Genomic DNA, 20,135 nt, shown 5'->3' with positions numbered 1-20,135 from the left:
GCTTACCAGCCCTGGTCAAACTGTCCAACACATGCACGTATACACACACACACACACACACACATAACTTAAAAGAAACTGAGGAGTTTAAAAAAAGATAATAAAAACCTTTGCAGCCATAAATCCTCCCATAGGTTTCCGTTGTTTGGTAAGCCACCTGATAACTGGTCTCAAATCTTGCCATTTGCTGGTGGCTTCCGTTCCCAAAAGAGAGAGCAAAGCATAAGATGTTGCTTCAATGTCCATAGATGTTATAGAATTGGAGTCTTCTGAATTCAACCAAAATGTTTCTTCCCCTGTAAAATAAATGAATAAATAAATAAATAATAAATAATATAAATAAATAGGGCACAGGCATAGTTGTGTGGTTAAGAAGCTTGTTTTGCAACCTTGTGGTTTTGAGTTCAGTCCCACTGCACAACTCCTTGGGCCAATGACTTCAACTAGAGTCCTTCTCTGACTAATGCCTTGTGAGTGATTTTGATATATGGAAACTGTGTAGAAGCCTGTTGTATGTGTGTGTGTCTCTCTCTCTCTCACGCACGCACACACACACACGCAGATAGATATAGATATTTATATTAAGGCATTATATACATAAATGCCTCATGCTAGGAGGGCTCTTAAAGTCAAAATTACCAGTAGTTTTGACTTTAAGAGTCCCTCCTAGCATGAGGCATTTATGTATAGTAATGCCCTTAATATAATAAATATATTTAAAGGGAATAATTAATAATTTTTTTCCTTATGAGGTGTTTTTCATGCTAACTACTTGATAATTTCTTATGAAGATTTTATCCTATTTTTAAAATTGTATATATATACTATGTATATATATATAATATATATGTATATAAATATATAGATATATATATAATATATTAAACTTATTGGTGAATTGAAGAATGGAGCTGAACGCAGATGTGAACAGAAATCGTTTTATTTTTCATTTCTACACGTGTTTCGAAGGCACAAATACCAAAATCCGATTGAATAATGGGACCATATTGTGTCTTTCTCTTCAGGAAGAAAAAAGGAAATCCGTTGGAAAAACAAAAACAGAACAGAGGCGGAGCAAAAAAAAAAATCGAACTGTGCTCCTAAGAGCCCATGGCGAAACTGTTTATCAGGTATGTTGAGAACCGGTGGCTGAAGAATTCAACGGGTCAGGCATCGGTCAATCATGTGGGGTGAGGGTGTATGATGATTTCTTTGTGACCGAGAATAAAGTTCTGACTATTTAAAGAATATTGGATGTTTTATAAGGGGCGAGAAAAAAATCTACTTAGAGACGGTGTGTGTGTATACTGTTCTATATATGTGTGTGTTGGTGTTGGCGGTAGGGGTAGAAACATTTTGTGTGTACTTTTTTGGGTACGTGTGTGCGTTTGATCGTTGCGGCTGTCAGTGGCTATATATATAACATTAACATTTTAAGTAAGGACGGGAGCGCGGCGGATGCGGGTAGGGGTAGTCCGCTCCCGCATTAATTTAGCGAACAAGGATAATTATCGGTCCGGGAGGTCTTACACTAACCCAGACCGTTATTCAATCCGAGAGAATCACCCACCCGAATGCGAGAGAGCTGGGCGTCCCGACCCATCACACTGATAGGAATAAGCATATATGGTTGTAATCCCCTTTGGTAAGCAGATTAGAAACTAACTCCTCCCCCCCTCATGTTTTTAGACAAGCCATCCCAAAACTTCCCCAGAAAATTCCAAATATTACTCCACGGTAACTCACATAAAGTTAGGATAGCTTTCTCCAACACTAAAAACCTCGCCAGATAATCGCCTCCCATAATAATAGGCTACTTACTAAGACCCTATCACCTTTTTCCGGAGGCACAGCCTCTTCCGCTCCCGGTTTAATGCTCAGTAGGAATAATTATAGTAGGATGATATGAGAAGCCAGTACAGTACATATGAGAGCAGTAGCCAGTACAGTGACACATAATCTCAGCTCAGCCAGGGAGTACCCACTAGGGGTATAGTTATAAATAGGGGTGTTTGTTGTGGTGACGGTAACAATGGGAGGGTAGAGTGTAGGTAGAGAGCCCCATTAGCATCCCCAGCATCATTTCCCGCAAATAGCAGTACCACGGGCAGTAGCAATGACAGCAATGACAGCCTCTGATAGATAGGGAGAATCAGGGGTTATTCCTAAGTAATAGTGACGTAGTGGAACGTGTGGAAATAGAGTAGTAGTAAGCGGCTGCAGGTCTCAGAACGAATATAGTGACAGGAACGCAGTTCTAATTTCAGAAAACAATCCTAGCAGATTAAGATTCACGTCGGCGAACTCCAAGATCAAAAACGCAGTCTACCAATGCAAGGTTTACACGGACTCAGATGCCTTCACTTATGTAGGGGCATCATCCTCAAGATTGTCTTGCGTGTCTCCAACCATTACGCAATTTTCGGGACGTGAACAAGCGCCAGACCAGGGACTCAGTAAGCTAATATGGCGACTGAAGGATGCGAACTTAAGCTATAGGCTTGGAATGGTGGAATGGTCAATTTGTCGGTGGCCCTCCCATTGATAGGGGCAGAAGACAGTGCAACCTTTGTGTCTCCGAACCTCTTCCATATTTTGTTTGCCAGAGGCCGGATGGTATTAAACGTGGCTCTTACAGTCGGTTTTCGATGCCCCCATTGGCGGCGTTACACTTATCTGGCCTTAAATAGCGTTCATAAATAATACCCCGCACCCATAGCCCTTGGTAACAAATTCTGAAATAGCCTTTAGATATCTATGATTAACCACTGCAAGGGAAAATTACTCCTGTAAGACACAACGGGGCTTGGTTTTTTCACAGCGGGGGTTTCCTTGACAAGGCAGGCTTAGATGAACACACACACACACAAACATAAAAACATAATATTATATATATTTTTTTTCTTTTTTTCTTTCTGCCACCCAACGGTATCACGGCAGTAGCCACTGACAGCCCCGACGATCAAACGCACAAACGTACACAAAAAATGTTTTCTACCCCCTACGCCAACACACACATATATAGAACAGTATACACACACCACACGTCTCTAAGTAGATTTTTTCTCGCCCTTATAAAACATCCAATATTCTTTAAATAGTCAGAAACTTTATTCTCGGTCACAAAGAAACATCTATACACCCTCACCCCACATGATTGACCGATGCCTGACCCGTTGAATTCTTCAGCCACCGGTTTCTTCAACATACATGATAAACAGTTTCGCCATGGGCTCTTAGGAGCACGTCGATTTGTTTTTTGCTCCGCCTCTGTTTGTTTTGTTTTTTTTCCAACGGATTTCCTTTTTTCTTCCTGAAGAGAAAGACACAATATGGTCCCATATTATCAATCGGATTTTGGTAATTTGTGCCTTTCGAAACACGTGTAGAATGAAATAAAACGATTTCTGTTCAATCTGCGTTCAGCTCCATTTCTTCAATTCACCAATAATGTTTTAATTTCAATTATCGCACCAACGCACGGTTGCAACGCCAGATGGTTGTACCTCCAACCGTGCTGTTTACTGCTGTGATTTGCTACTAAGGTATCGGTTAAATTTTGTGATTAATCTACTACAAGATTATTCATCTTTCTATTTCACAATTATATATATATATATGTTTACTATATATATATATATATATATGTATATATATATATATATATATATATATCGAAAACCTAACTGGTATTTTTGACTTTATCCTAGCATATATAGATAGATAGATATATGCATGTGTCTTTATGTTTATGCTTACCCTCTATCCCACTTCTCAACAACTGGTGTTGGTTTGTTTACATCTCTATAACATAGTGGTTTGGCAAAAAGACACCAACAGATTAAGCACCAAACATAGAAATAAGTACCAAGTGTTGACTTGTCTGACTAAACCGTTTAAGGCAGTACCCCAGTATGATCACAGTTCAATAACTGAAACAAGTATAAGATAATGAATGAAGAATGATTGCTTTAGGATATCCAATTTTAGTAATTGCCAGTAAATTATTGAACAAGTTAAAAAATTTGTAAGGGTATTAGGGTCCCTTATATGGATCACAGTTTTTGATATTCAATTTTGTTCTATTGATTTTAGATCAGTAACATATTTTATTGTGAATAGTATGATGGATTGCGCCCCCAAAGTCCATCCCCTCCTCATCGTGGTGGGGACGCTGGCAACGGGTAGTGTCAGAGCTATGTCGTCGGATTGGTCTGACACCGAGTGGTATTAGGGCCACAACTGGTGAAAATCCTCGGAGTGTCTGTTTCGGTAACTGGCGGCTCCTCGGTCGTTCTGTCCCTGCATCTGTGGACAATCTGTAACTTAGTTATCATTAAGCTAGTGTTAGGAACATAAATTGTGACTAAGGTTTGGTGGAAGATTCTAATTCAAAACTTATGAAAATAAGACCTGTACTACAGAACCAGAGGTCATTTCAGCAGGGTTGGTATCGAGAGGGTTAACAGAAGAAATAACTCAAGGGACTTCATTTGTAAAGCACCAGGTTTTTGTTTTTGCTTTGCCAATGTGTATATCCTTTGCTGATATACATTGGCAAAACACACATTGTGTGTATCCTGAGTTTTAGAATAGGTAGCTCATATCTCAGCATATCATTAACCCTTTAGCATTCAGATTAATCTGTCAAATGTAATGCTTATTTATTCACATTGTCTTGAATTAATCATGTAATATTTTGTCGCTTTGAGATTTGTGATTGTTTATTTTTAAAATGACATTGTAGGGTTGGTGCAAGAAGCCAGATCTGGCCAGCATGAACATGAAACAAGTAAAATATTTGCTAAAGGGTTAAAGACAACTAAAATTATAGGTGTCAAAGAGAGTATCCAGTTATAAAAAAACTACCTCGAAAATGTTCCATCCAACCTATGCCAGCATGGTAAAGTAGATATAAAACCAATGATGAAACTACATATATGATGAGCTTTTGCATAAACAGCTATCATGTGATGAATTCTACAAGATAAAGCTATGATAGAAGACACTTTCCAAAGGTACACAAAATGAGATCAAATCTGGAACCATATGTAGTGGCAATGCAAAACTGCTTTATCATATTCCTGTGCCTAATGCAAAATAACTTTTGCAAATAGGACTTGTAAGCAAGTTTTCAGCTGAGGTAATAATAGATGTGTCATATTTGTGTAAATAATACTTGCATCAGATTAATATGAAATCTATGTTTAATAACTTAGATGTCATGATATAAATGAAATTGTTTGGGGAAACATTTTAGATAAATAAACTTTTATAAATATTGGTTTCAAATTTTGGCACAAGGCCAGCAATTTTGGGGGAGGGGCAAATCAATTACATGAACCCCAGTATGCAACTGGTGCTTATTTTATCAACCCCTGAAAGGATGAAAGGCAAACTTGATCTCAGCAGAATAATTATTATGAATAGTGAATAGTTTATTAGACACCAGTTCCATTTTATTAGTAAGAGAATGAGAACAAAATTCATAAAGAATACGTGTATTTGCATAAGAAAATGTGGGCCTGGTGGTTAGGGTGTTGCACTCACAATCATGAGATTATGGCTTCAATTCTCAAACTGGCTGTGCATTGTGCTCTTGAGCAAAACACTGCATTTCCTATTGCTCCAGTTCACTCAGCTGTGAATAGGTTACCTTGCAATGGACTGGCATATAAGGATGAGATTGTGACTCAGGAAAATGACCTGAACAGTAACTAAGTTCATTTCATATGATGCTGATAAAAATCTTTGGAAATATTAATAAATACATGAATAAATAAAAGGAATATTTAAAAAAAGGAAATATTACCTAAAACCTTTGATCTTCTCTCAAGGACATTCTGATATTTTTCCTTATCAGCTTCAGCATGGCCATACAGAGTAAAGACATAGGCATAGAGTGATAACATGTATATGTCTTCATAATCATGGGATCGGAGACAGTTAAGCCCTTTATCAATGATCAGGTCCTAAAATTTAATAAAGAGTTAAATATTACAATTGAATTTTTCATAAATATTTCCATGTCTACTCTCTAGGCTAGAGCTTCTCAAACAGAAACACTAGGTAGATCTTATAAAAAATGACATATTTGCCCTCTTTCCCTCCTTCATTAACAAGACAGAAGAACATTTGGATCCATATAATTCATCTTTCTTCACCATGGTGCTAAACATGTTTCATCATCATAAAGATTCCTTAACTAATGCAGCAAGTCATTGGGGTGCCATTCTAGATGCTTTTGCAGTCAGTCATCACCACTGGTCTCTGTTCTCTGTCATGCATACAATCTCAAACACAAACATAACAGCAACATCCTGGACAATTCCAACAACAACAGAGAACTTGGGGAGACTCCAATTCTCCAGGAGGAAATTGAAGAGATAGTATACATGCTCAAAGACAGGAAATCTCCAAGAGTGAATAACATCCCATCCAGAACACATAAAACATGGAGGACCAATACTTGTCAAGGTACTAACAATTACCTAGCAGAAATTATCAGGGGACAAAGCAGTGGTCAAGCTGTTCAACCCATGGCACCAAGGAAAATGGACGTTAAATGATGATGACAATGACGATTTCATAAAGTAAGCACCATCTTACAAATGATAAGTTATATGTTTTTTTTTGGAGATGTACTTGCCTAGCAAGTGATTTGATCTGAGGCTGTGTTGAAACTTTGACAATTACAGCATGAAAGACATACTAACCATTCAAAAACACCAAAACTGTTAACTTCACTTAAATGTTTATTAATTGATGTCAAGTTAACAAATTTTGTATGCTTTTGAAATGCTGTTATGTGTCTTTTATGCTGTATTACATATGTTTTTATATGAACAAATTCTCCTTTTCATTTAAATGTTTTTTAAAATTAGGTTGGCATGTGTTGTCCAAAAAATACTTGAACTCTGCAACAATATAAGTTTAGGAACTGCAGATTTAGAAGATAACACCAATGGTTGCTGTATAACCTAATTATCCTTAACTTCTTCCCTACCAAATGCAGAATTACAAGCACTTGCATTCATTTAAGCATTTTCTTAAAGTAAGCAGGGCATACTTTGGTGTTAATAACTTATAAATCATCCTCTCATTATTAAGAAAGCTAATGAAGCTAATTTTATAGATTTGCTCAATACAGAGCTTGACCATCTTAGTGTACATGAAGCTCAATTCTGGTATGAGATTTCATGTGGCTTTTTAAACCAGATATACTTTTAAAAAGATGTCTACACAAATTGCACACCAGTCTTGGTGCAACTTGAACTGCTTGTGGTGTCTGACCTTGATGAACCTTGAAATGCTTCTTTAGACTTCATATATATATATATATACACACACACACACACACACACACACACCACATACATACATAGTAATATCTCATAGGTTTACAAGTTTCTATGAGTTATATTTTTTGTTTATGAGGTTTTGCTTTACGAGCATTTTCCAGGAATGAATTAACTTGTATATCAAGGCATTACTTATTATATACAGTGGCAGCCAAAATGTTCAGAATGACATTGTTTTCGTCAGAAAAGTAGATATAATTTTTTATCAAACTTGTTTTATATTCTATAATTTTCACAGACAATAAATACGATATTATTTGTTGTTGCCTGAGGTTTTGGTGTAATTTGAGAGGATAATACAAAAGTTATGGCTGATTTAGTGATTTACTGCAAAACCCATGGCGGCCAAAATGATCAGAACGGTTGCTTTTACTCCGTGTTTTAGTATATTTAACCGGCGAACTCTAATGTTTTGAATTTGTTTACGTGACGGTTCGTTTACTAAACATTAGTAAGAATATTTGCAGTGTATTTTGTTAATATAATGCCACTTACTCCGTTACCAATTCATCAGCAGATTATTAAGCTTCGAAGGAAGGATAATTTAAGTATTGGATCTATTGCAAAGATTGTTAACAAGTTAAAAAGTGTTGTACACGGTATTCTTAAGGTCTACGATGATTGTGGTTCGTGTGAAGCAAGAAAGTTTACAGGTAGGCCAAGAAAAACGACCAAGAGAGAAGATCATGCTACGGTAAAGTTGGTTAAAAAGGACAGATTTAAAACTGCTGCTGCTGTTTCTCAGAAAATGAGCATTGTATTGAAGAAAACTTTATCTCGATAAAACTGTGTCTCGTCGTTTAGTTGAACATGACCTACAAGCAAGAGCACCTGCAGTGAAGCCACTGATCAGCTCCAAGAATAAAAAGTGTCGTCTTACCTTTGCAACCGAACATGTGTTGTGGTCTCAAGAAAAATGGCAAACGGTGCATTTCAGTGATGAATCTAAGTTTATGTTATTTGGCTCAGATGGGAAAAGGTACGTTCATAGAAAAGTAGGTGAAAAATTGTCGCCTAAATGCCTTAAGACTAGTGTTAAATTCAGTGGAGGAAGTGTCATGGTTTGGGGGATGATATCTGGAGATGGTGTGGGCTCTTTGGTGTGATTACATGGAAAGGTAAATGCAGGAGTTTATAAACAACTTGTAAAAGATCATGTCTTGCCTGTGCTGAGAAATTCAACTAAGTGACCACTCATATTCATGCATGACAATGCCTCATGTCACAAGGCTAAGGTGGTCATGAACTTCCTCAAGGCTGAAAAGGTTATTGTTATGGATTGGCCTGCTCAAAGCCCAGATCTCAATCCTATTGAAAATGTATGGAATATTCTAGGAGAACGTTCGAAAGCCAGAAATCCTAAAACAACTGAGCAATTATGGAATGCCCTTCCAGAAGAATGGAATAAGATCACCCAGCAAGAAATTGAAAATTTAATTTCCTCATGCAGTCAAAGATGTTAGAGTGTGATTGAAGCTAAAGGGCTTCACACTAAATATTAAATAATTCCAGTATTCTCTGTCATTTTTGATTATTTTGTTATTTTTTCAACCGTTCTGATCATTTTGGCCGCCATGGGATTTGCAGTAAATCACTAAATCAGCCATAACTTTTGTATTATCCTCTCAAATTACACCAGACAATAACAATTAATATTGTATTTATTGTCTGTGAAAATTATAGAATATAAAACAAGTTTGATAAAAAATTATATCTACTTTTCTGACGAAAACAATGCCGTTCTGAACATTTGGTCGCAAACTGTATATATATATATATATATATATATATATATATATATATATATATATATATATATATATTAGAAATAATCCTTCCCAACTTCCTGCAAGATTTAAACTACTGCAATAATAATAAATAATGGAGAAGAAGGTTTACCACGTTTCTCTCTCTATATATAAATATAAATTAGTCTGTGAATTATCCTACATTCCAAAACATATAATACATATGTACATCTTAGTATGTTTAAATGGAAAAAAAATTTATATGTATATATATGTTTGTGTATATATGTATGTGTGCATATGTATATATATGTTTGTGTATATATGTATGTGTGCATATGCATATATATGTTCCTCATGTGTATGCAGATTAGTTTTGACATAACTGTATGATATATTGATTGTATAATTACTACCTTTATAACTTTCAAAAATATCTGTTTATATATTATATTCTACATTCTATATACTATCTATGTGAATAACAGAAGGCATCTAATATTAATAATAACTGAATATTATATATGCTTATAGATGTAGATATGTATGTATATTTCAGTATATATATAAGCATTTATGTATATCTATATATGTATGTATATTCAAATGTGTGTGTATTTTATTTATTTTATATTTATATTTATTATAACTTAACATTATGTACTTTATAATCTCTGACGAAGCCTAGAGATATATACAAGTACCTCATGTTCATTTACCTATTACTTCAATCCACTTGAGTAATAAAGGTAGAATGAGGTATTTTTATCTATTGGCTGAAATAGCTGTAAGCTATTTTCCCAATTTATATTCATGTTTTTTATAATAATTACTGGTATCCTTATATATTACTATATTTTATTTCTTATATCTTATATGTAAAGAATAATATGTTATATGTATGTATATTATTGTAATTATCAGTTTAGTAAATAAATAAATAAGTTAACATAATATAATGTCTAAAAGTTGATGAACCACCTATTGTTCTCCTCCATTTTCTTATTGCTATATATATATATATATATATATATATATATATATATTTCGACGACAGGCACCCATGCCAACCCCCTTTGCTTGCGAAGACATGTTGAGGCAAGTGAAATCGAAATCGAAATTGAACCAATCCTATGACTAGCACCTGGCAGATGCCAGGACCCCTGGACTGGTGGTACGTAAAAAGCACCATCCGAATCGTGGCTGATGCCAGCGCCACCTCGACTGGCTTCCGTGCCGGTGGCACGTAAATTGCACCAATCCGACCGTGGCCGTTGCCAGCCTCGCCTGGCACCTGTGCGGGTGGCACGTAAAAAGCACCCACTACACTCACGAAGTGGTTGGCGTTAGGAAGGGCATCAAGCTGTAGAAACATTGCCAGATCAGACTGGAGCCTGGTGCAGCCTTCTGGCTTCCCAGATCCCCGGTCGAACCGTCCAACCCATGCTAGCATGGAGAACGGACGTTAAACGATGATGATTATGATGATGATGATATATATATCTGCATTTGTGAAACTTCAACTGAGTCAAACTATTCATTCATTCAGAGCAGATTGAATGAATGAATGAAAGTAGTTATTCAATGTGCAAAAAATAGAATCTAAATCCACATAAAATCACATCTTATCATCATAAAAAAAGGAAATAGGGAACTATAAAGTAAGTCTTGATGATGGTTAATACAGGAATATATCTGAACATAGATCCGTTCAATGAAAACTATCCCTGGGCTAAACAATATCAGCAATGTCAATATAATAAATAAATAAATAATTAAATGATTACATGGTCTCCATAAATGAAATATAGAGTGAAAATCTTGTGTATAAACGAATGAGGAGAGAAATAAATAAAACATACATGCTGTGGTGTGCCAAATTCTAGTAATGCCATAATCACAAATGCAGTACTAATTCTTTCCATATTTTTCCTATCTTCATAAAGTCCAAATGTCAATGAATAATTCAGTTTATCATAAAAGCAACCATTTTCGAGCTGTTGATCTCTTAGCCAGGATATGGATTTCTGAAGTTGCACCTCATCAACATAAATGTATGATCGAGCTTTCACGAGAATTCTGAGGACAAATGCAGTTAAGAGTTCACTACCATCTCTGTCTTGTGAGCCAAATATACTAAAAGAACCGTCTTTATGAATGTAATTCATTTGTTGTTGATAACCTGTTGAAGAAAATAAATGTATAAATAAATGAATGATTCAATAATTAGTTTAAAACTTTAGGAATAGATAATAATCATTATTAACAAATATAGAAAAAATATTCAATTGCAGCTTACAATTATAATAGCTTAAGCTATTTTTTAAGCACCTGTAATGATTATTGCTTAAACAACTAACAATTTAGATCTTGAATGGTCACAGTAACAAATATACAATTTCTTACAGTTTGTCCCATAACTGTGTGTGTGTGTGTGTGTTTTTGCTGAGGTATATTAGGGAAGGATGTAAACAACAGTGCAGGAAAAAAAAAGTACTCTTTGAACAAGATCCTTTAAGATATTTGTTGTTCTGCACCAAGTTACAGACATGTCTTTGAGGTACTCATTTACAAGTAATGCAGAGAACCAGTGACAGGCCTGTTGGAAATGTGAAAGCCCATTTTATATATATATATATAAAAATTTATATATTTATTTCGTCATTATATTCACTGCAGTGTTTATTCTGACCATATCGCAAGAGGAGCTTTAAGGCAGGCAGTTTAAACTGGTCATGTATGTATGTGCATATATATGTATGATTATACGTTTGTATATGTAAGTATGTCGTGTGTTGTATGTATATATATTTGTATTTATGTACTATCTGAGTGTATACCACTGATGAAGGCAGAGCATCTCTTATGCAAAGCCAGAAATCCAGGATCTGGAATTATCCAGTAATTTTTTTGCTAATTTATTTTGTCTCTTTGTCTTGTCTCCTGGTGCTGTATGAACATTTAATGTAGTTTTAGAGTCAAGTTTTGACTATTATTTTCAGTGTGGTGGTATCTCTTATAAAATTATAATTTTATATATATATATATATATATATGAAATACAGATGGGAGTCTTGTGTTCAAATGTTTTACCCTCTCAGACTCCTACCAGTTACCTAAGGCTTTTTTTTTGTTTTACTTATGTGCATTTAAAAACACCAACGCAATCAAAACTACAATGTAAAGAATGAAATTAAATTCTGGTCATACATTTTTCCATTATTTCTATTGCTTTCATTTCAATTTCATAAGAAACTTTTCCAACAGCATTCAAGAAATCCATGACGAAAATGGTAGCAGCCAAGCTCAGGATGTTTCCTTCTCCATTTGTGATAGGATCATTCACTATATTTTCTAGAGATGATAACCCAGGCCATAACATATTACCTAGAATTGCACAGAAAATATGAGGTGCCATTAAATCATATAACAAAATCACGTCAGATTTTTCATTGTAAAACATAGGAGAAATTTATATAAATCTATACAACAACTGTTGTAAATATAATTTTTCTATACAAAGAAACTTAGATGTCATACATTTTTGGATTATTTAGGTCTTTGTAAAGCCACCCTTCTTATCCTTCAACAGCCAACCATCAAACTGGAGTATATGTAATTTAAAATGAAGAGGCTAATGCTTATCGGTTGTACACTTCTCCCACTTAAAACTGTATGTACTTGTCTTTCTAATCTTCTGCTACACTTTGTCTTATCAACCAAGCTCCATATCACACAGTACATTAAGTACTTCATTAAGAATTCTTCCTCTGTTTCAGCTACACAAAGTGATAAACTGAAGTTGTTCAGGCTTTATATTAACTCTAGTCTTTCCAACATGTTTGATCTGAAACATCTAAGTATTTCATATTTGTATTTGGTTTGCAAGATTCTTGATGTGAATTCGTATGTTGAAAGAAATACTATTGAATCTTGAGAGGGGCATTATGCTGGTAATAAACACACGCACATGTTCGGCCCTTTTGCTATTGTTAGATAATGGGTTAGTTACTACACTAACAAATTTATCGATCAGCTGTTTTTTTTACTAATTTTTCTAACTCATATGCTAAACACTTTGGTCAAGCAGTTAATCAATAGTTCAAATGTTCATTATTGTTTGTGTTGTCATTTCTTATTTTTTGTCAAATAATTATTTCATCACATTGTTGTAATCCCTTCAGTGACACGTCTCTCTACTTCCATTTCTTTTGAACTTATCTAAGTATTTGAAAAATGATTCCCCTTCACAGAAAGGGGAATGGAGATGAATCCGGTAAATACATAATAGTTTCAAATTTTGATACAAAGCCAGCAATGTCATGGGAGGGAGTAAGTTGACTACACTAACCCCAGTGCTCAACTGGTACTTATTTTATCAACCTTGAAAGGATGAAAGGCAAAGTCAACCCAGGTGGTGTTTGAACTCAGAACATAAAGTCAGAAGAAATGCTGCTAAGCATTTTGTCCAGTGCAGTAAGGATTCTACCACCTTGCAGCCTTAAGGGAAACTCCATTCTACTTTCCTCACAACAAAAATGACAACATCAAATCTTCTTCACTCTCAGATGAAGAGTAAGGGCCTGAACCATTAGATTCAACACATCTAGTAATTTCACTTGTAGAATTCTTTTGGAATTCTCCTAAGTATTACAGTTGTACCCCAGTTTTATGTTTGAGGCTGAATTTCATTAAAAAAAAAAATTGAGGAGTAGCTACTCACCATATACCTTCCTCCCCATTAATTTCCATTACTGGATTGTTAATGAAATAAAATGTCATTAAAGTTGTTGGTTAAGTTGTTTAGTTTTGTTAAGTTTGAACCAAATAATTCATGAAGTTTTAAATAGAGAATGGCAATAAGATAATTTAATGCTGAAAATGAAGTGTCAATAATTACCAATATTTTAAATAAGTGTAGTTGAAACAAATTAATATTTGGATAGCATTTCTAAAAATTACAAACTGAAAAAGGAAGAAAAAGTATAAAGATACCCAAATTTATTACCAAACATGTTGATTTCTGCTTTCACACTTCCAGGGACTGTATCTTTTGGTAGTTCAGTTGAAAGGATATTAACATAATTTCCACCATGATCCTCTGAAATTAGAGGGAAAAAGAATAAAAAAATCTTTAACAAATTAAAATAAATCTTTTACAAACTTTTTTTAAAATATAAATATGCTTAGAAAAATATGTGCTTCTTGTTCAGATTACGGATTTATACATATATCTAGAACAAACATAACTGTTGTAAGGATCATTTGGAATGGTGTTGATAATCCTGGGTTGAAGGAATTAAGATTGAATACTAGTCAGTTGGTCCAGTAGGTAGGGGTCTCACATCAGTGAAGGGAGCTAGTGAACTGTAGAATTATCAAGAGGAGGCTCCTGAAACAGTAGCATTCTATCCTGATGACTACTGAAACCTACTGGCATCTGGAATGTGGAGCCTTCTATTGACACAGCACTTGGATGGGCAAGCTGTTTGCAAGTCTCTGTTCAAGGTTGTTTTGTATGGTGTCATAAACAGTGGCTAAAGAATTGTTGGTAAACTTGGAGTGCAATACAAAAATTGTTTAAAGCATCATGGAAACATCTGAAATACCGGCTTAATATCTAGGAAGGCCAATGCAACAGACAAAAGACAGAACATCTTAGAGGCTATATGTGAGGAATTTCACAAAAATTATTAATGTTCAAACCAAAATATATAAAGAGAAGAAACAACAATAACTTTGGCATGCTTCTTCATACTACTTAATTCAATCCAGTGCATAAAAAATTATTTTCAATGACAATGTAGTGGATCAAAATGTGTGTGTGTGTGTGTACGTGTGTGTGAATGCAAATGAAAGTTAACATCCCAAGGCTTTTACTTCAATAAAACAGTGAATGGTGTTTACATTCCTCATTGATGATTACAACTGGTTATCCTGAACTTTCAAAGAGCTGTGGAATAAAGAAATCCTTTACTTGAAAAACAAGTAAGGTTGGCAACAGGAAGAGCATCTGGCCACAAATGCATCCCTATCCAATTCATGCTAGTATAGAAAAATGAATGCTAAATGAACAAACATTCAAACAAACAAAAATCTGTTTCAGTTAATGATTTTCAATGAATTAATACATACAACTTAATGAAATACAGCATGTGTGTTAGCTGAATATAATTCACCCATTGGCCTGATTTTTGATACCCTTTCCTTATCCTTCTAGCCAGGGTCTATAAGAAGTAGGTTCAGCTTGTTTGTTGGTCTAAACAGGGCTGGATTAAGACCCATTGAGGCCTTAATCACTTAAAAGATTTTGGTGCTCCCATATATATGTAATTGAAAATATAAACAATAATAAACCATAAAATAAATATAATTTTTTTTGCCTACTTCCACTTCATTAATATTTGAAAAATTTTCTACTTTTTAAAATTCAAATTCTTGGATCAGCTTCTCACAATGACACCATAAACACTTTGAAATTATATTTCTGATCATACAAACCACTTTGAATATTATTTTAGCAAGTTTGAAGTGATTTCTTTTGTGCCATAAACCATTTACCATTTCTATGGTGTCCCCTTTTCTTTGATGCTCTAAGCAAATGCTTATTTTGTTTAACAGTTAATCTAGCACTGAATCTAGAGCACAGAGAGCCAAGATGGGCTCCTATGATTACCTGTTGGATTAGAGGGTGAAAACAGCAGCAAGCTGAACCAGGTGAGCTATAAATGAACATGCAGAATTCACTTATATTTCTTTATATTCTAAATTTATATCTTATGAAAGTCAGCTTGACTAGGGTTTATTTGATTCTCCAATTCTTTTTGGAATTACAGGATCAAAGAAGGTCTAGTCAAGTACTGGGGATCAAATTTATCAGTTACTCTACCAAGAGTAGATATTTTACGAGTTATTAGAATAAACATACCTGAAGGACAGACGTATTCGGAGTGAGTAATTTCTTGTAAGAAACCTTTTGGCTGAAGAAATGAAGAAAAAATAAGATTAAAAAAACTTCATGTAAAATTGGTACCAGATATATAGTAAAAATGAGTAAGTAATCCTCTATTTAAATTACAAAAATAGAAAAAAAAACTTGATTTTTGGTTTTGAAGTGAGTGGTGAAAAAAATCAACAAATTATAAGACATTAATATTACTTACCCTCATATTGATGAAAGCAGAGCTGGAATCAATCATTCCAATATAACGAGAATCAACAGTCTTTTTACTACATCTTCTATTATTAGGCAAAATAGATTTACCCTGCAAACAAAGTGTTTAGACGAAAATATATCATGTTATTCATATCTTTTGAATAGGGAACCTCAGATAAAAACAATGTTTCCTAAGTTAGTCAGAAGGTAGGGGCAATGCCTATAATCTTTTTTAGATTCTCTCAGAGTAGTGAATTTGATACAACTAATTCTTACCATTTCGACCCTGTGCTTGAGGAGATCCATTGAGTCAAGTACACCAACATCAAAATCAATGGAAACTGCAGTTGTGATCCCTGTGCCAGTGGCACGTAAAAAGCACCATCCGAATCGTGACCGATGCCAGCGCTGCCTTGACTGGCTTCTGTGCCGGTGGCATGTAAAAAGCACCATCCGAATCGTGACCGATGCCAGCGCTGCCTTGACTGGCTTCTGTGCCGGTGGCATGTAAAAAGCACCATCCGAATCGTGGCCGATGCCAGCGCCACCTTGACTGGCTTCCATGCCGGTGGCACGTAAAATGCACCAATCCGATAGTGGCCGTTGCCAGCCTCGCCTGGCACCTGAGCAGGTGGCACGTAAAAAGCACCCACTACACTCACGGAGTGGTTGGTGTTAGGAAGGGCATCCAGCTGTAGAAACACTGCCAGATCAGACTGGAGTCTGGTGCAGCCTTCTGGCTTCCCAGATCCCCGGTCGAACCGTCCAACCCGTTCTAGCACAGAAAACGGACGTTAAACGATGATGATGATGATGATTACCTGCAGGAAAACATGGACATGGAGAAACAACTGTGGATCAAATTTGAATGTTTACAGTAAAGTGCATTCTACTAAAGGCACCAAAGGATCAGGTAATTGTGTTAATCTAAGTTGTGGGTTAGGATATGATTACAAATTAAATCCTTATTTTTTTTAGGTGAAAAGTCCAGAAACGTTAGTGAGTCATATTTCAGTAAAAGCTTTTCTGTAGTTATGGGAAATTATACACATGTCTTTCCAAATTCAATGATATTTTATGATATTAGAGTGCTACATAGAAGATATCTATAGCTGTTTTAGTTGTTGTTGTGTAGCTCCATTTCAACTCTGCCAAAACAAATGTGGTAAACAAGTAATACACCTAATGATGAATTCTGACTCCATAACTCTGTTGTTTCGGCTACACCATACTTCTCTCTAGTTGAGATATATTCTAAACACTTTGACATGCAGTGATCAGTTGAATGAGATATAGTGTCACAATATAGATATATATTCTCTGTACTGTACAATCTATTTTTGTATGATTGATGATGCTGGAAGGCAAGATGGACTTGGAAACAGCAATTTGGGCTTGGATGCAGGCAAGGTGGACTTGGAGACAGGTAAAACAGACTTGGAGGCAGTTACTATGCCAACTCCACTGAAGTGGTTGATCAAGAGAATGGAGATCTCTAGAAAAAAAGTTGTTACATTTATTCTTGGGAGCCAATTCCCACCCACATACAAATTAAAAAGTGTTTGTGAAAATTATGAATTAAAACCAAAAACAATGTAGCACCATTAACTTACAGAAACAGTTTTCACAATCAGAATTGTTAAAGCATGGAACAAAATACCACAACCATTGTTAGCAGTTAGAATACTATATCCCTTAAAAATTCTATGCTTTCTGAAATTTGCCAACATCTAGCATGCTTATGTATCTTTTCCTCTTTAAGGCTCTTTCACTGTTTAATTTTTGTCTTGTGTCTTATCTGGTGTACTATGCATATACTTTTAGCTATTATTGCTGTTTTCCTTTCTTTACTTGACTTATTGCAGCTTTTAATCACCTCTTTTACTTTTGCCAATGAATTTTAGTACACCTGAGCACTGTATGCAATGAACTTATTAACTGTTATAAATAGGCACATATGTGCATGCACTTATACACATTTACATCCATATAAATGCATATATTACTTGTTAAAATATGAAATATAGGGAAACCTTCATCAAAAGTCATTTACCTGTTTGTTAACTGCTAAAAATATATGTGCATACACTCACATGTGCACGCATGCACACACACACACACACAAGGGAATGCTGAAAAGTTCCTTGTTTTGGGTAACAGAAAATACAGGAGGATTTTATTCAACATATTTCCCTCTCAGATTCTCACATTTATTGCAGTAGTCCTTCAGTTTTTCTAAGCCCTATAAAAGAACTTGGAAGGTTGGGCCTTCAACCAGGCCTTTCACAATACCCTTAAAGCTAGGAACTTTTCTGCATCTCCTCGTATGTATACCATACAATCATTTATATCTGTTGGAAAAGTCTCAAAAAAGCAAAACCCCCAATTTTTTTTTTAGTTATCTACCAAACCTCTCCACTGCTGAAAAATAAATCAAAACAAGGGCTTACCTGTACTGTAACATTAATTACACCAATGGGGAGGTCATTTAAGTAAATGTTGGTAGTAATATATTCTTCTTTACAGAGACAAGACACTGGCCCTTTGATTTCTTTTGGTGTCTTTTCTGAGTTACTTGACACCTTCACTCGTAACCCTATCTATCAAAGGAATAAACAGAATGGAACATAAACATTTAGCAAAGGAACATTGTTGGTCTTTGAGAAAGTTTTTTTTTATGGACAGCTAAAGTGAGAAACATAAGCAATTCAAGTTTAGGACAGGTCTGAAGTATTGTTGTCATCAATCTTAATTTTTTTCTTGTTTAGTTTGTGCATAGAGCAGTGTTCATGGCCTATGAAGGTTTTTCCGGACAAGTGAGATCGATGCGGCTGATGTCCAGTCTAAACATTTGAATTGTCTATGTCTGAAAGAAAATGTAGCCAAGGAAATACTTAAAGATCCAGTTTATCAAGATCCTCTTGATCCTTTGGTGTTAAATGAATGCAAAGGACCAAGAGGGTCTTGATAAACCAGGTGATGTGTCAGGCCTGTCATAACCTTTACCCCTTAGCCAAAGAGAATTTAAAACAGTTCATGGTGTTTTATCATGATGCAAGCACAAGAAAATTTGCTCTGCTGTGAGGTCAGATCCCCTTTTACTCTGGGGTTGATCATTTTCACATTGGAGTGAGTGACCAAGGCTCTTGGATGACTTTGCTTTGCTGTAAAATACAACTACAGCACAAAATTTTAATTAAATTTAGTTCGCTGGTTATTATTTTTGAGTATTTCTAATTAGCACTACTTGAGTAGACTTATAAGATAATTGTAGCTGAACTGACCAAATGTTTGGAGTAATTCATTGGTCTTCATTCTCATTTAGTGTATTGTCACAGTCAAAGGATCCTGATATCTTGCATTTTCAAAATTTGGGTCTAATAACTGCAAGACGCTGCTATGCAACAAGCACAGCACATTTTCAGCTATGTGAACTGGAGGAATGTGATATAAAGTGCCTAGTCAAAGGACAAAACATATGTGGCCCAAGAATTTAGCCCACAACCATATGATCAGGAGTACAACAGTTTAACTATATGATGATCAGATATCACATTTATTTTGACTACAGCTTCTCTTACCAAAGATGTTTATGCAAGTTGCAAGCTAGACATAGTTGGTGAACTTGACTGGAATATTTATCTTGATGCTATAAAACATTAGAGAAGGGGACCCCTAGTTGCATAATAAAAATTCTATCTTTCAGATATTTTATTATAAATTTTTAAAGTTGCTTTGTAACACTGTCCTTAATCCTTTTCATAGCTGCACTTTTAATGAAATACACTCCTCATATGTTTCAATTAATTCAGAAAAAAATCTCAAGAATTTGGAGGGATTTAGAAAAATAAACTTTGTTGCTGTTAAACT

The 20,135-nt window shown here is 35.1% G+C and overlaps 1 protein-coding gene across 3 annotated transcripts in view; it reads right to left on the bottom strand.

Annotated features, from left to right (window-relative positions):
• LOC115212738 (murinoglobulin-1) overlaps positions 1 to 20,135 on the bottom strand; it is a 184,609-nt gene that overhangs the window by 21,724 nt on the left and 142,750 nt on the right. For all 3 annotated transcript variants that reach the window (XM_036504062.1, XM_029781388.2, XM_029781387.2), the window contains exons 21-28: positions 18,716 to 18,865; positions 16,273 to 16,374; positions 16,038 to 16,089; positions 14,118 to 14,210; positions 12,320 to 12,496; positions 10,972 to 11,291; positions 5,813 to 5,972; positions 109 to 296 (exon numbers count right to left, since the gene is read on the bottom strand). In XM_036504062.1, coding sequence (XP_036359955.1) covers positions 109 to 296; positions 5,813 to 5,972; positions 10,972 to 11,291; positions 12,320 to 12,496; positions 14,118 to 14,210; positions 16,038 to 16,089; positions 16,273 to 16,374; positions 18,716 to 18,865 — 1,242 coding nt within the window. The remainder of the gene's footprint in view (positions 1 to 108; positions 297 to 5,812; positions 5,973 to 10,971; positions 11,292 to 12,319; positions 12,497 to 14,117; positions 14,211 to 16,037; positions 16,090 to 16,272; positions 16,375 to 18,715; positions 18,866 to 20,135) is intronic.

The sequence above is a fragment of the Octopus sinensis genome, linkage group LG6, assembly GCF_006345805.1.
Source record: "Octopus sinensis linkage group LG6, ASM634580v1, whole genome shotgun sequence".
Taxonomy (NCBI): domain Eukaryota; kingdom Metazoa; phylum Mollusca; class Cephalopoda; order Octopoda; family Octopodidae; genus Octopus; species Octopus sinensis.
The sequence above is the reverse complement of the archived record's forward strand: the minus strand, read 5'-3'. Positions and strand labels throughout refer to the sequence as shown.